General features: G+C 46.8%; 1 protein-coding gene across 1 annotated transcript in view; it reads right to left on the bottom strand.

Annotated features, from left to right (window-relative positions):
• Positions 1–12,468, bottom strand: part of STAB1 (stabilin 1) — a 60,208-nt gene extending 47,740 nt beyond the window's left edge. Inside the window, exons 1-9 of the mRNA XM_069095550.1 lie at positions 12,249–12,468; positions 7,091–7,224; positions 6,577–6,692; positions 6,145–6,230; positions 5,924–5,993; positions 5,116–5,211; positions 4,632–4,751; positions 3,814–4,010; positions 3,417–3,556 (exon numbers count right to left, since the gene is read on the bottom strand). Of these exons, the coding sequence (XP_068951651.1) occupies positions 3,417–3,556; positions 3,814–4,010; positions 4,632–4,751; positions 5,116–5,211; positions 5,924–5,993; positions 6,145–6,230; positions 6,577–6,692; positions 7,091–7,224; positions 12,249–12,329 (1,040 nt within the window). The 5' untranslated portion in view covers positions 12,330–12,468. The remainder of the gene's footprint in view (positions 1–3,416; positions 3,557–3,813; positions 4,011–4,631; positions 4,752–5,115; positions 5,212–5,923; positions 5,994–6,144; positions 6,231–6,576; positions 6,693–7,090; positions 7,225–12,248) is intronic.
• Between the last annotated feature and the right edge of the window lie 913 nt (positions 12,469–13,381).

The following is a 13,381-nucleotide window of genomic DNA, read 5'->3' on the forward strand; positions in this document are numbered from 1 at the left end:
TAAACAGAAAGAAAGAAAGAAAGAAAGAAAGAAAGAAAGAAAGAAAGAAAGAAAGAAAGAAAGAAAGAAAGAAAGAAAGAAAGAAAGAAAGAAAGAAAGAAAGAAAGAAAGAAAGAAAGAAAGGAAGGAAGGAAGGAAGGAAGGAAGGAAGAAAGAAAGGAAAAAGGAAGAAAGAAAGAGAAAGAAAGAAAGAAAGAAAGAAAGAAAGAAAGAAAGAAAGAAAGAAAGAAAGAAAGAAAGAAAGAAAGAAAGAAAGAAAGAAGAGAAAGGAAGGAAGGAAGACCATTTCGCAACAAACAAGAGTTGTCAAAAGAAGTAGATACAATGGCCATGTCCTGTCTCTTTCTGTGTTTCATGTCCATCATTTCTCTGTTCAGAAGGTCTTGTGTTTTTTTTAATATATCCTCTCTCCACACACACACACACACATATTATACACACACATGCATACATATTGTCTCCCTCAGTAGAATATAAACTCCTCAGGGGTTGGGAAAGCTTCATTTTCATCTTTTTTTCTAGGCACTTCACAAATGCTACTTTATTATCAAGAAGCTGGAAGACAGCAGGGAAGAGGACTACCCTTGGGAACCTAAAAGCACCTCAACCACCGCTACCCAGAACAGAGCACCTGATAAATGCTATTTGGTTCCTGATGCTCCTACAAACACATCTAAATGAGCAGCTGCCTCCCCCTCCCTGCCCAGGTTCAGCCATGACTCCATTGGCTCATTTGGCCTTGAACAGCTGGCATTTCCTCATCCCTACTTCCCAATCTCCTCATCTCCCTCCACAATCACAGAGCCTCAGATTTGCAAGGATCTTCAGTCCATCCAGTCTGACCCACAATTGAGCGAGTGATATCCCTGATAAACAGCCTATCTGTGAAGACCTCCAGTGATGAGGTCTCTCTCTACCTGCTGAGACTCATTCCAATTTTGTATGTCTCTAATTGCTTTTCTTCTATTAGTCAAAATCTGCCTCTACAACTTCTATCCATTGCTCCTAATTCTGTCTTCTGGAGTCATGCAGAAGTCTAATCCTCCTCTCAAGTGATAGTCAGTTTACAAGCATTTATTAAACACTTACTATGTGTCAGGCACTATGCTAAGCACTGAGTAAACAAAAGAAGGCAAAACCTAAAGAAACTCATATTCTAATGGAGAAAACAACATGCAAGCTACTTGGTAAATCCAAGATGGGTACAGTGTTGATAGAAGGTAATCTCAGAGGAGAAGGCACTAGTAGCTAGGGGGAGCAGGAAAAGCCTCCTGCTGAAGGTAGGGCTTGAACCAAAACTTGAGGAAAGTCAGGTTAAAGTGAGGAGGGAGAACATTGCAAACATGGGGAGCATCCAGTGCAAAGGCAGAGATGGGAGATGGGATATTGGGTTTGAGGAAGGACAATAGACCTATTTGGCTAAAATACAGAGCTTGACTCAGAGGATGAGGGTGACCTTTCCAGCACCTATGCCTTCAATTGCACCTCTCCCTCTTCCCTCCATGATCCATCCTACTTTGTCAATCAATCCCCCTTTCTCATGCATCCCTTTACTGGCCCATTCCTCTCAAACCACAAACATGCTCTGGTCTTTCCCAATCTAAAAAACTTCCTCTTGACCCCTTCATCCACCCCTCTTACATTTCATCCTCTTTCTCTCTTCCTCTTCTAGGAAAGGCTAAATTTCCAGGAAGAATAGTCTATACTTGATGCCCTTGCTTCCGCATCACCCCCTCACTCACCCTTTCAAATTATTTTTCATTGTGACTATTTTGCTGACACTGGTCTCTCAAAGTTACCAGTTAGGACTTCATTGCCAAACCATCTAGGCTCTTCTGATCCTAGGTTTCCTTGCCTTCTCTGAAGCATTTACTACTCTTGACTACCTCCTTCTTCTGAATATCTTCTCTTCTCTTTGGACTGCCATGATGGTGAACACAACTGGTTGTCCCCTATCTGTCTGATCCTTCTCAATTGCACTTTCTGGTTTATGCTACTCCTGTCTCCTACCTGTGTTGCGTGGGGAGGGCTTTCCCCAAGGCACTGCCCCTTATTTCTTCTCTTAGAAAAAGAACCTATTTATTGACATTCTGTCTATCTCATCCACTCCACTGGTTTGCATTACCACCTCAATGCAGATGGTCCCCAAATCTATCCCTGCTCCAATCTCTCCATAGGACCTCCTGACCTACATGAACGTCTCACCCAGGTCTCACACTCTACATGTCCAAAGCAGAACTCATTGACTTCTCCTCTTAATTTGCCCCTTCCTTATTTCTGTTCATGGTATCCTCCTCCTCCTAGACATTCGGGCTCAAAATTCCAAGGTCATCTTTGACTCTTTCCTCTCCCTTCCCCCCGATATCCAATCATTGGGGAAGTCTTGTGACTCTACAATACCTCTCACACCTGTCCCCTTACACTCACTGACCATCATCACCCTGGACTACTGTTGTAGGCAATTTACTGTTGTAAACTTCTATCTCATCTCTTTAACTTTGCTCTCCCCTTTTCAATCTATCCTGTGCCCAACTACCAACATGGTCTTCCTAAGGCCTGATTGTGTGACTCCTCTGATCAAAACCTTTGGTTCTCTATTGACTCTGGGATAATGATAAGAATTATAATAATTGCTAGCATTTATGCATCATCTTTGAAAAGCTTTTTTCCCCCATACATTATTATCGCATTTGATCCTTGCAACAACCCTGTGGGGTAGATGCTATTATTATCCCCATTTTATAGAGGAGAACTCAGGCTAGTTACACAACTAGGGAGTAGCTGAGGCAGTATTCAATACCAGATTCTCCTGACTCCAAGCCTGGCCCTCTATCTGCCGCACCCTGTTGCCTACTCTAAAATACATACTCCTTAACTCCAGACCTAACACTCTACCCACCGTGGCCCTCGAGCTGCCTTGTATGCTTATCTATGATGCAACATATTGTGTCCGTCCCTCTCTGCCCCTTCGCATTCACCAGTAATTATTTTTTTTCATTTTTCTATCTCTAGAGCTCAGTAGGTGCTCAATTGTTTAGTGCAATGAAATGAAACTGACCTTCGCATGTACACGCCTTACCCACAGTACTAGGCCTTAGAGCTGGAAGAGACCTGAGATTTCATGTAATATACTTTCTTTTTGCTGCCTTGCTTTGCAAATAAAAACAGTGAGACTCATGGGGATTAAGTGACAAGGTTGCTCCTTCCCCTAGCTGAAGATGCCTCTCACTTACACTCATGCAGAGAATCAGTCACATGCTCCCCCAGACCCTCCAGAGTCCCCCCGACTCTTCCATCGTAACCGCTGACTAAGACGTTACCACTCGCCCCCATGCATCGCCACCGTGTTCATACACAGGGGCACGCCCAGTCCCACCGTCCCATATGCTCGCTCACTCACACGGTCATATACTCACTTGGCCTTCCCTTGCTCATCCACCTGGCAAGTAGCTGAAGCGTCACAGAAGAAGTGATGGCAGGGAGTGGAGATAGGCATGCAGCCTTCTGAGATGTTGAAGCTAATCCTGACCAGGCCTGGTTTACAGGTGCAGGTGGCCTGGGGAGCCAGGGGAGGAGCAGAAACCCTCTGTTGGAATGGGGCAAGGGAAGGATGAGCCACCCGCTGCCCCTTCTTCAGTTCTCCCCACTCCCGCCCCAGGCTGGCTCCCACAGGACTCTGGAGCCTGAGTCCCAGACACGGGATTTAGGTTAGTCTGGCATCCTAGAGCCATCCCAGCATGAAGAGGAAGGAGGAGCCCCCTCCTTCCCAGTTCTGCCCTCGTCCAGTATCCCTGGCTAGGAGCACTTGGTCACCTCTCCTGGCTTCACGTATAGGCATTGGGTGGTGTCACTGGGGCAACCACCATAGTTGGAAGTGCAGGGATCCAGGGGTTGGCAGAACTTCCCATCACCATGGTAACCAGCCTTGCACTGGCATTCAAAGTCTCCATCCTCTAGGGCTGAGCATGTAGCAAAAGGAGAGCAGGAAAAGGAAGAACAGGGATCTTGGGCTGAAAAATCGAAGAAGAGTGGCCATGAATATTAGGAAGGGAAGCTGGGGTTAACCTGTCCTATATACAGTGGGGAGGCCAGCTGGGATATTAGCAGCAAGTCTGTAGACAGTAAATACACATTTGATGGATGCATGCATGCATGGGATGAATGAATGAATCAGACAGTCTATGAATTCTCAGTCATCTGTTTGGCTGGTTAGAACCCTTGGTTGTCCCTACAGGAGATGATGTGACACAGGCATGTGATTTCAGGGCCTTCCTTCCCTGACCAGTTGCTGAATTCATGAATCCCTTTAATGAAGATGGTGTTTTTGAGGAAACCAGGGCAGCACCTAATTGGAGATGAATTCATACTAACATGTAAATTACTGAGTAGGATCCTTTTTCAGTTTGAGAAGAGGATTATGAGAAAGGGAAGGGAGGGTATAGAAAGGAGAGGCTGAGGGCACTGAAGTCAAATTTCCCCATTTTCACAGTTTGTCTGTCTAAATGTGCATACATAGGTGAGGGTTGGCCCATGTTGGGGTGTAGAGCATTGGGGGGGCTTCTCCTTTTTTAAGGAGCCAGGGCTTCTCTGGGGCCATGAGAGTCTAGGGCTAGATGGTTCTAGGGGCTTACCTTGGCATTTGCCGTCCTGGAGCTGGTAGCCAGGAAGGCACTTGCAGCTGGGTACCCTAGAGTCTGTGACCACACACTGTGAGTTCTTTGGGCAGGCCAAGTCCTTGCAAGCAGGCACTTCTGGAAGCAGAGCAGAAGAACAGGGCAGAGTAGTAGAGGGGCCGGTCAGGAGCCCTGGCTCCTAGTCCTAACTCTGACACTGACTCATTGTGTCAACTTGGGCAAAACATCCCCTCCCTTTGAGCCTCAGTTTCCTCCTCCATAATGTGGGGAGGGGTGTGCAGGAGGAGGGGGAGGTTGGTCTCAGTGATCTCTAAACTCCCTTCTAGCCCTAAGGTTCTGGTGGGGCCTATCAGGCAGGAAAGAATTAGGCTGCTTGTGAATTACTGAGAACTGACCCATGGTCCCCACTTGCTATTCCATCTTCCTCCATGTCTGTGGCCACCCTCTGCCCTGAAAATGTCTCCTGGCCTAGGCCACTCACCCTGGTCACAATGGCGGCCAGTGTAACCAGCAAAGCAGAGACAGCTCCCATCACCTTGGGGCCCATTCTTGCACACCCCATGGACACAGGTACACACTGTAACAAAGAGAAGGCCATTCCCCAGGATCAGGCCTGGTCACTTTTACACACACCTCCCCCACCCCCATCTCCACCAGGGACACCCAGGGGCTCTGCACCCTTTGAAAATAAAAAAGCAGGACTCCATCCCCATTAAGGCATGGTGGGGCCAGGAGGTGGCCCTAGCAGGAAAATAGAGAAAGACCTTCTCCCAGTGGATCATGGGTAGGTTAGAGGGGTGTGAATAGGTAACCACAGATTTAATAGGGTTTAGCTGGAGGAGAAGTCTCTCAAGTTTTTCTTTCTGTCTTTTACTTTCATCCCCTTTCCCTCTGTCTTTTTACATGGATCTCAGATTGTCTTTACTTTGATCCCTGTGTCTGACGGTTTCTCCTGGTCTGTGTACTCTTGCCTGTCTCTCCACCTCTCTGTCACTCTCTGTGGGTCTCTGTTTATGTTTTTGTCTGTCTCTGTCTCTCTGTGTCTGTCTCTGCCTCTCTGTCACTCTCTGTAGGTGTCTGTTTCTCTATATGTCTCTTTCTGCCTCTGCCTTTTTCTCTGTATCTCTGAGCATGTCTCTGTGTCCAGTGGTTTTTCTTGGTCTGCATCCTTATCTCTGTCTCTCTGTCTCCCTGTCTTTCTGCCTTTCTCTCCCTCCTGCCGGCCTCAGTCTCTGTCCCCTGGTCTACATCTCTTTAACACCTGCTCTCTCTAACCCCTGCCCCCTTACCTGACTTGCAGTCAGAACCAAATGAACTCCCATCTTTGCACTCCTGGCAGGCAAAGCCACCATATCCTTCCTGGGGAGAGATGTAGCGCACTGGCTAGTTGAGAGGTTCTCCCTTTGCTTCCCCAGGGCTCTAAGGCTTCCTTTCACTCTTGCTTCACCATGGTCCCATCCTAGGGGCTGACTCCCAGCAGTCCCTCAGTGCCCATCCCACAGCCTCTCACCTCACACACACATGTCCCATTCTGACCAATCCCATCCAGGCAGGTACCATGACCATTACAGGGTTTACTGGCTCCCCCAGGACACTCTGTGAAGAATCAGCAGGGTCAGTAGGGCTCAGCATCCAGCCCTAGAAGATGCCAGGCCCCCAACTCAGGCCTCCTGTCACTCTAACAGAGATGAGCCAGAGACAGACACCTTTGGGCTTCAGTGGGTGCCAAGGGTCCATCCACCCCTCTCTCCCTCCTGGGGAGGTGGTTTGAAGGTACCTCCTACATCTGATGGAATTCATAAGAACCCACCATGAGGAGCCAGTTGTAAGATGGCCTTGTGTGGTCATGGCCCCTTTGTTGTAGGGGAACTGAGCTGGTAGATCTGGGGCCCACCCCCAAGGTAAAAAGTTTGCAATGTTCCCATTGGTCCCTGCCCCATACCATAGCACTCAGAGCCCCAGTACCCAGGACAGCAGGCCTTCTCTTCCACCTCTTTCCAGCAGGTCTGGCTGCAGCCAGACATCAAGATGTTGTTCTCTCCCAGAGTCACAGTGTAACTGAGACAAGAAAGGCATCAGTAATGGAGGTCCTGCTCTAAAAGCCCCTTCCTTGGGGTAACAAATAGCGGAGGCCTGAAACCTCAGGCGCTCAGGACCCACTTTAGAGAGGAGGAAGAAGATCTGGGAGGATATGGACGAAAGGATGTGTTTCTCTGTCGACTGGGGCTTTTTGATGTCTCCACAAAACTTATCCTGTTCATCTGAGGCTTTTAGCATTAATTTCCCTTCCATCTTCCTCTTGGGCATATCCCCACCTTCAGATAATTGTTCCTTTTTCTCCACCCCACCAGCTGTACCTTTCCCAAGTTTTTCCTTAAGACCCTCCCAACCATACACTGCCCCTGGAAATTTCCTCTCTGTCCTGCCTGGGACTTCCCAGTCGCAGGATTTAATACCTGCATTCCTGGGGGTCTTTCTCCCAATTCTTGGTCCAGCCTGCTGGGCAGCTCCGACTCTTAAAAGCCGCACATGAGGTACACTGAGAATTTGTGAGGAACTTTGTCTTCATATTGCAGTGTTTGGACTGGACCTATAGAGGAGGTAGAGAGTGAGGAGTGAAAGGTCTAAGAGCCCAATGCACTCTCATATTCCCACCTACAATCATAGGCAGAAAAAGTCAGAGCTACTGGGGGCTTTAGAGACCATCTATTGAAACAATTTCATTTTACAGAGTGGGAATTGAGGCCTAAAGAAGGAAAATTAGTTGTTTACAGTCACAGAGTAATGTCAGGGGCAGAGGTGGGATAAGAACCTAGGTGTCCTGACCCTCAATTTAGGTCTCTTTTCACTACCTCATTATGCCTTTCCCTGTTCCCCCTAAGAAGCTATGCATTTGTTTCTTTAAATTTTGCTCCAAAAATATTTCCCCTTCAGACTACAATGTCATTTAATGTTAATGGTGACTAAATTTAGAATTTTAAAAATAATGCCAGATGTTATTTAATATTATTCTATATTACTGCTTTAACATAATACCATTTTTGTAAATAGGTATGTGATTGAGTGGAACATCATTGGATTCTTTTTCAATTAACCACAAGTGTGACTGAAACCAGGCTGTATAGACCAGGTAACCTAACCAAAATACCTCAGTGGTCTAATTATAAATAAAATTCCTAGTAAGAAACAAATAGCCTTCATAGTGGGGAAAGAGTACTGAGTTTAGAGTCAGTGGATCTGGATTTGGATCCTGGCTCTGCTGCTTGCTTTCTATGTGACTCTTGGGATAATTCACTTAATGTCTCTGGATCTGAATTCCCTTATATGTAGATAGATGGACTGCTTCCCCTAATTCCTCCTCCTGTCCAATATGGGTTCTCATTCTACTGGACTAGATCAGAGGTGTCAGACTTGCAATACTCTAGGATTCATCCCCAAACAAGATTAAAATATTTAACAAAAAATAAATAAAAATGTCAGTGGAACATAGATGATGTTAATATGGGTTTTCTAAGTCAATATGCAGCCAGCAGAGATCTTTATGGAGTTTGATTCCTCCATTTCTACTGGGTCTTGGTACCATTGGCCTAAAATGATCTATGAAGGCTTTAGCTCTAAATCTATGAGCTGTTGAACCTATGACCTAAAGTGACAATAAGAATATGAGGGCCATTGTGTGTGTCTGTGTCTGTGTGCAGGTGCATCCACTGAAGGGTAGACCAAGTGGCCAAGTGTAAGTTCAGAGGGGCTTAGTGTGAGCTCTGACTACACAGGCATGTGATTTTTGGTTTGTAGCCTTGTGGTGACTGATTAAGGAAGCCCCACCCGGGGGAGAGAGCTGAGTCCTCAATTTGGATAAGTCTTGTGCTAGGGAAAAGATCTCCAGTCCTATTCCTAGAAGGGATGTGGCAACAGCTGTCCTTCACTTAACACCTCCCCCCATCTCCCACCGCAGTCAACTATTGTAAGAGAAGGGCAGATGGGAAAGGGGGGGGTGGGTAAAAGAGACTAGTCCAGGGTCAGACTAAGTTCCTTTAACTTTAAGTCAGGAAAACTTGGGAGGCAAGGGTAGATATAAAAAGAAATCTTGGGGCCAAGAGCCTAGAGCAAGATGCCCTAAGGTCACCAACTTCCCTGCTCAGACCCCTTTGCTCCCTCAATCTGCACATTTTCCTGCCTTCAAAATATGGCCAGTGGCATCAAACTCAAATGTCATATTGGCTTAGAAAACCACAAATTAATATTATCTATGTTGTGTTGTATCTTTGCTTATTTTACTAAACATTTCTCCATCTACATTATAATCTGGATCAGTCCATACTTAGGAGTTTTGGGGCTCCACATAGCCTGTTGGCTGAGAGTTTGACACTTTTGAGACCCATTGCTACCTTTTTCAGAAGCCTTTTTTGATTAACTGTATCTGAATCCAGAACCATAACTAGGAATTCCAGCACTTGAAGCACATTCAGTTGAGTGGTGGCAGTTGTAGTAGACAGGGATCCTTCTAGGTCACCCCAAGGCCAGTGGCCATGGCATTTGTTTGGAGGAAAATCATTGAGGAGGTAAAGAGGATTGTCAGTCCCAGACAGGTGTAGTTTCACCAGGAGAGGGGGTAGCCTGTCCTTCAGAGGGTATGGCCCCAGTCACTGTTACATAGTTAATGATGCCTGGCTCTCAATCCTCAACTCCTAGGGGGAAGGAGAGTAGTGGGACAGGCAGGTCCAGGGTGGTAGGGGATAGCAGACCCCAGGGGAAAGGCAAGAAACTTAGTGTGGTGCTGAGTGGAATGGGACCAGAGGACCTCAGGATGGGGGATAGTGGATTGGAGATCCATTAAAGGGAGGAAACACTCCCTGAATTCAGGTGCTCTGGGGCAAAGTCCCAGGTGCCCAACCCTAGTGATACCATTCCCCAGCCCATGTAGATGGCACTCCTCTCAGTCTACTGAAGGCCCAGTTGTTCCTAATGAACTCTATCCTGCCTCATTTTGATCTCTGGCAGAAATCTGTGTATTTGCTTCTTGCTTTTTCCATACATACCCCAACAGATTCTCCACTCCCCCCATCCTGAGGGCAGGGCCTGAATCTGTTCCTCCTGGACTGCAAGAATCTGGAGAATTAGGGTGCTAGTCTTGGCTCTTCAAGTGACTCTGACAAGTCTCCCTTGCCCCCTCTGGGCCCCAGCTTCTCTTGTTTATGTCAGTCACATAGGGACAAACCCACTTGACTGGCCTGCCTATCCCACAAGGGTGCTTAAGGCTTTAGGATATGACAGATGGGAAAGGACTTTGGAGCAGAAATGTGCTATGCTGTTCTCTTAAAGAACCTCAGATTCCACCCCCAAGCCAGCTATACCTGGTGTCAGCTCTCATCCAGGAAGCTTTGCATCTCCTCTGTACTAAGCCCAGATTGGGAAACTGAGATTTGGACTTCATGTAAAGACAGAGGCTCAGACATAGAGAGACAGAGACATACCATAGCTCAGAGAGAGAGAGACAGAGGGACAAAGAGAGATACATAGACCCAGAATCAGGGACAGAGCTGCATAGATTCAGGGGGAGAGAGAAACAGCCACTTGACAGGCCATTCAACAAACTCATTCATTCATGCATTCATCCTTTCTTTCTTTTATCCATTCATCTATTCAACAAACATATATTCAGCACCTATGTGCAGAACACTGTACAAGGTATTAGAGGATGCATAACAAGGATATTATTTTCACAGAATTCACAACCCATAGGCTAAGACAAAAACAAAAAAACAAATGATACAACACTCCAGAGTGAAACAGAGATGCAACTCAGACGTGACAGAGGTCAGAGGAGAAAAGCTATTGCTGATAGAGGGAATTACTGAAGTCTTCTTGGAGAGACAGAGACAGAGAGAAAAAGAGAGACACACACAGAGACAGAAAGACAGAGACAGAGAAACAAAGAGAGAGAGAAAGGAGAGGTGGACAGACAGACAGAAACAGAGAGAGAGACAGAGAGGGACAGATGGAGACAGAGAGAGAAAGAGACAGAGAGACAGAGAAGAGAGAGACAGAGACAGAGAGAAAAAGAAAAGACAGAGAGAGAAACAGAGAGAGAGAAAGGAGAGATGGACAGACAGACAGAAACAGAGAGGGAGATAGAGAGTAACAGATGGAGACAGAGACAGAGAGAAAAAGAGACAGACAGAGAGAGACAGAGAAGAGAGAGACAAAGAGACAGAGACAGAGAGAAAAAGAGAGAGAAACAAAGAGAGAGAGAAAGGAGAGAGGGACAGACACAAGAGAGGGAGAGAGACAGAGAGGGACAGATGGAGACAGAGACAGAGAGAGACACACACAGAGGGAAGGAAAATGTGGACACAAACACATGCTCAGACAGAACAGTGACCAATAAGAACTTCTTAGTTCAAGCCCAATCAGAAGGGCTGGGCAATGGTCCTCTTGGTCACCAGAGAAAAGTGTCTTTGGGGACTGGAGGGAGAGGCAGGGACCAAGCAAGTCCTGAGTGCTAGAGAGACACTGGAAGCTCACTGACTTTGCATCCCTCCTGGGGGATCAGGTCCACAGTCAATGCCCCATCAATGCTGGGGACTCTAAGGGAACAGGAATAGTGTCGACTCTAGTACTAGTGGATAGTTGACAGGCCTGGGAGGGCTTCATGAAATCTGTGGGCATACTCACACTTAGGCTATGCAGCTCTGAGGCAGAAAGAGACAAGGAGAGACATAGGGAGAGAGAGACATACACAAACTGGCAGAAGGTGGTGAGATGAGGTTAGAGAGACAGAGAGGCAGAGAAAGGGAGACAGACATACAGATGGAGGTAGAGGAAGGAAGACAGAAATACAGAAAGGGGGACAGCAGTACAGATGGAGATAGAGAAAGGGAGACAGAGATAAAGGGACACAGAGAGACAAAGACATGAGGAAACGGGGAGAAAAAGTGACCCATCCATCCTCAAATTTCCCTCCACCATTGGTCTGGTTCTCTCCCTTACCCCAGTGATCACATCCTATTTTAAAGCTTGCTTATTTCTGGGTCAAACCTCCCCTCTTGGAATTGAAGCTTCATGTAGGCAGGGGATGTGCTGTTTTTCACCATCATATCCCTGATAATGAGTACACAGTAGGTGCTTAATATATGCTTACTGAATTGGAATTGAGAGGTCTAGAGTCAGGGAGACAGAAGGAAACACAGGTCTCAGTCATGTAGTGACAGAGAACAGCAGATAGATGAACACAAAGATCTGATTCCATCCAGACAGACAGAGATGCACAAAAATTCATGTATGCAGACATGGAGAGAAGGAAGGAGGACAGAGACAGAGACAGAGAAACAAAAAAGCAGTCCAAGAGTTTGGTGACTGACACAAAGATGGAGAGGAGACAGGTACTATATCTTCCCTCCCCCCAACACATTCAGGGCCTGTCACCTTTTGGTCCCCTCCCAATTCATCTCAAGCTCCCCAGGACAATTACCAATGGCTGACATTCTCTCTTGTCTCTGTTCCATCCAGAGGACATTGCATCTGAGGTCAAATCCCTGAGCCTCTATCATTTCTACCCCCCAACACTGGCCCCAGTCTTCATCCCAGGCTCAAACCCAACCGGACCCAACCCACCTTTTCTCCCTTCCCCTGGTCCACACCAGCCAGCCAGAGAGCCAGGAGCCAGAGGAGACGTGGCCTTCCAGGGCCGGGCATCGCCAAATACTTCAGGGACTCAGCAGCCTCAGAATGGGGGAAAGGATTGTGGGCAGTGGGACCTCCGGAGACTGTCTAGGACACAGATGATCCAGAATGGGGATAAGGGGGAAGTTGCCTGCCTTAAAAATGACACACACATACACACACACACACACACACAGAGTCACACAAACGCCCAGCCAGTTCACCCCAAACAGGAACCCATCAGGATTTCCTTTTACATATCAGCCGCAAACAGGCGGAAGGAAAACCTCGGCCACTGACCACCAGGAACAGACTGCTCAGGCCTTTGGCAGGTCCGGAGGCTGAGCCTTCAGCAGTCAGCCTGGCCCAGCCCCCAGTGATGTACCAGAGGGTACAGGAGTGGTGTATTCTGAAGAGCAACAGAAAGCCCACCCCCCATTTCTCCAGCAGCATCTCCTCTGCCCCTCTACTAACCACACAGCGAGTGCCTAAAATGCCACCGTTAGAGTGGCCATTTATCCGGGCCATCTAGAGTCCTCTGTTAAGTACAAATGTCTCTGGGAGGGGACACTTTAAAGGTTTTGTTTTCACTATTCAGTCATTTCAGCTATGTGTGACTCTTCATGACCCGTTGGAAATTTTCTTGGCAAAGATACTGGAGTGGTTTGCCATTTCCTTCTCATTTTACAGATGAGGAAACTGAGGCAAACAGGGTTAAGTGACTTGCCCAGGGTCACACAGCTAGTGTGTCCAAGGCCAGATTTCAACACAGGTCTTCTTGACTCCAGGCCTGGTGCTCTCTCCACTGTACCCCCTTAGCTAACATTTTATTGGGGGAGGAGAGGAGTTACAGGATCTTAACTATTTAAAAATAGGTTTTTTAAATTGATATCTTTGTTTTTTTATATAACATAGATTTCCCAATTTTCCTTCACCTCCCCCTCTCCTATCCCAGAAAGCTATCCCTCATAACAAAGAATTTAGGATACTAGACACTAGATACTACTAAATACTAGTATCTAATACTAAATCTAAATACTAGCTACTACTACTATACCATACCATACCATACCATACCATACCAT

This window comes from Petaurus breviceps, unplaced genomic scaffold, assembly GCF_028583685.1.
Source record: "Petaurus breviceps papuanus isolate PSGF00001 unplaced genomic scaffold, PetGlider_PUasm1.0 227, whole genome shotgun sequence".
Classification (NCBI taxonomy): domain Eukaryota; kingdom Metazoa; phylum Chordata; class Mammalia; order Diprotodontia; family Petauridae; genus Petaurus; species Petaurus breviceps.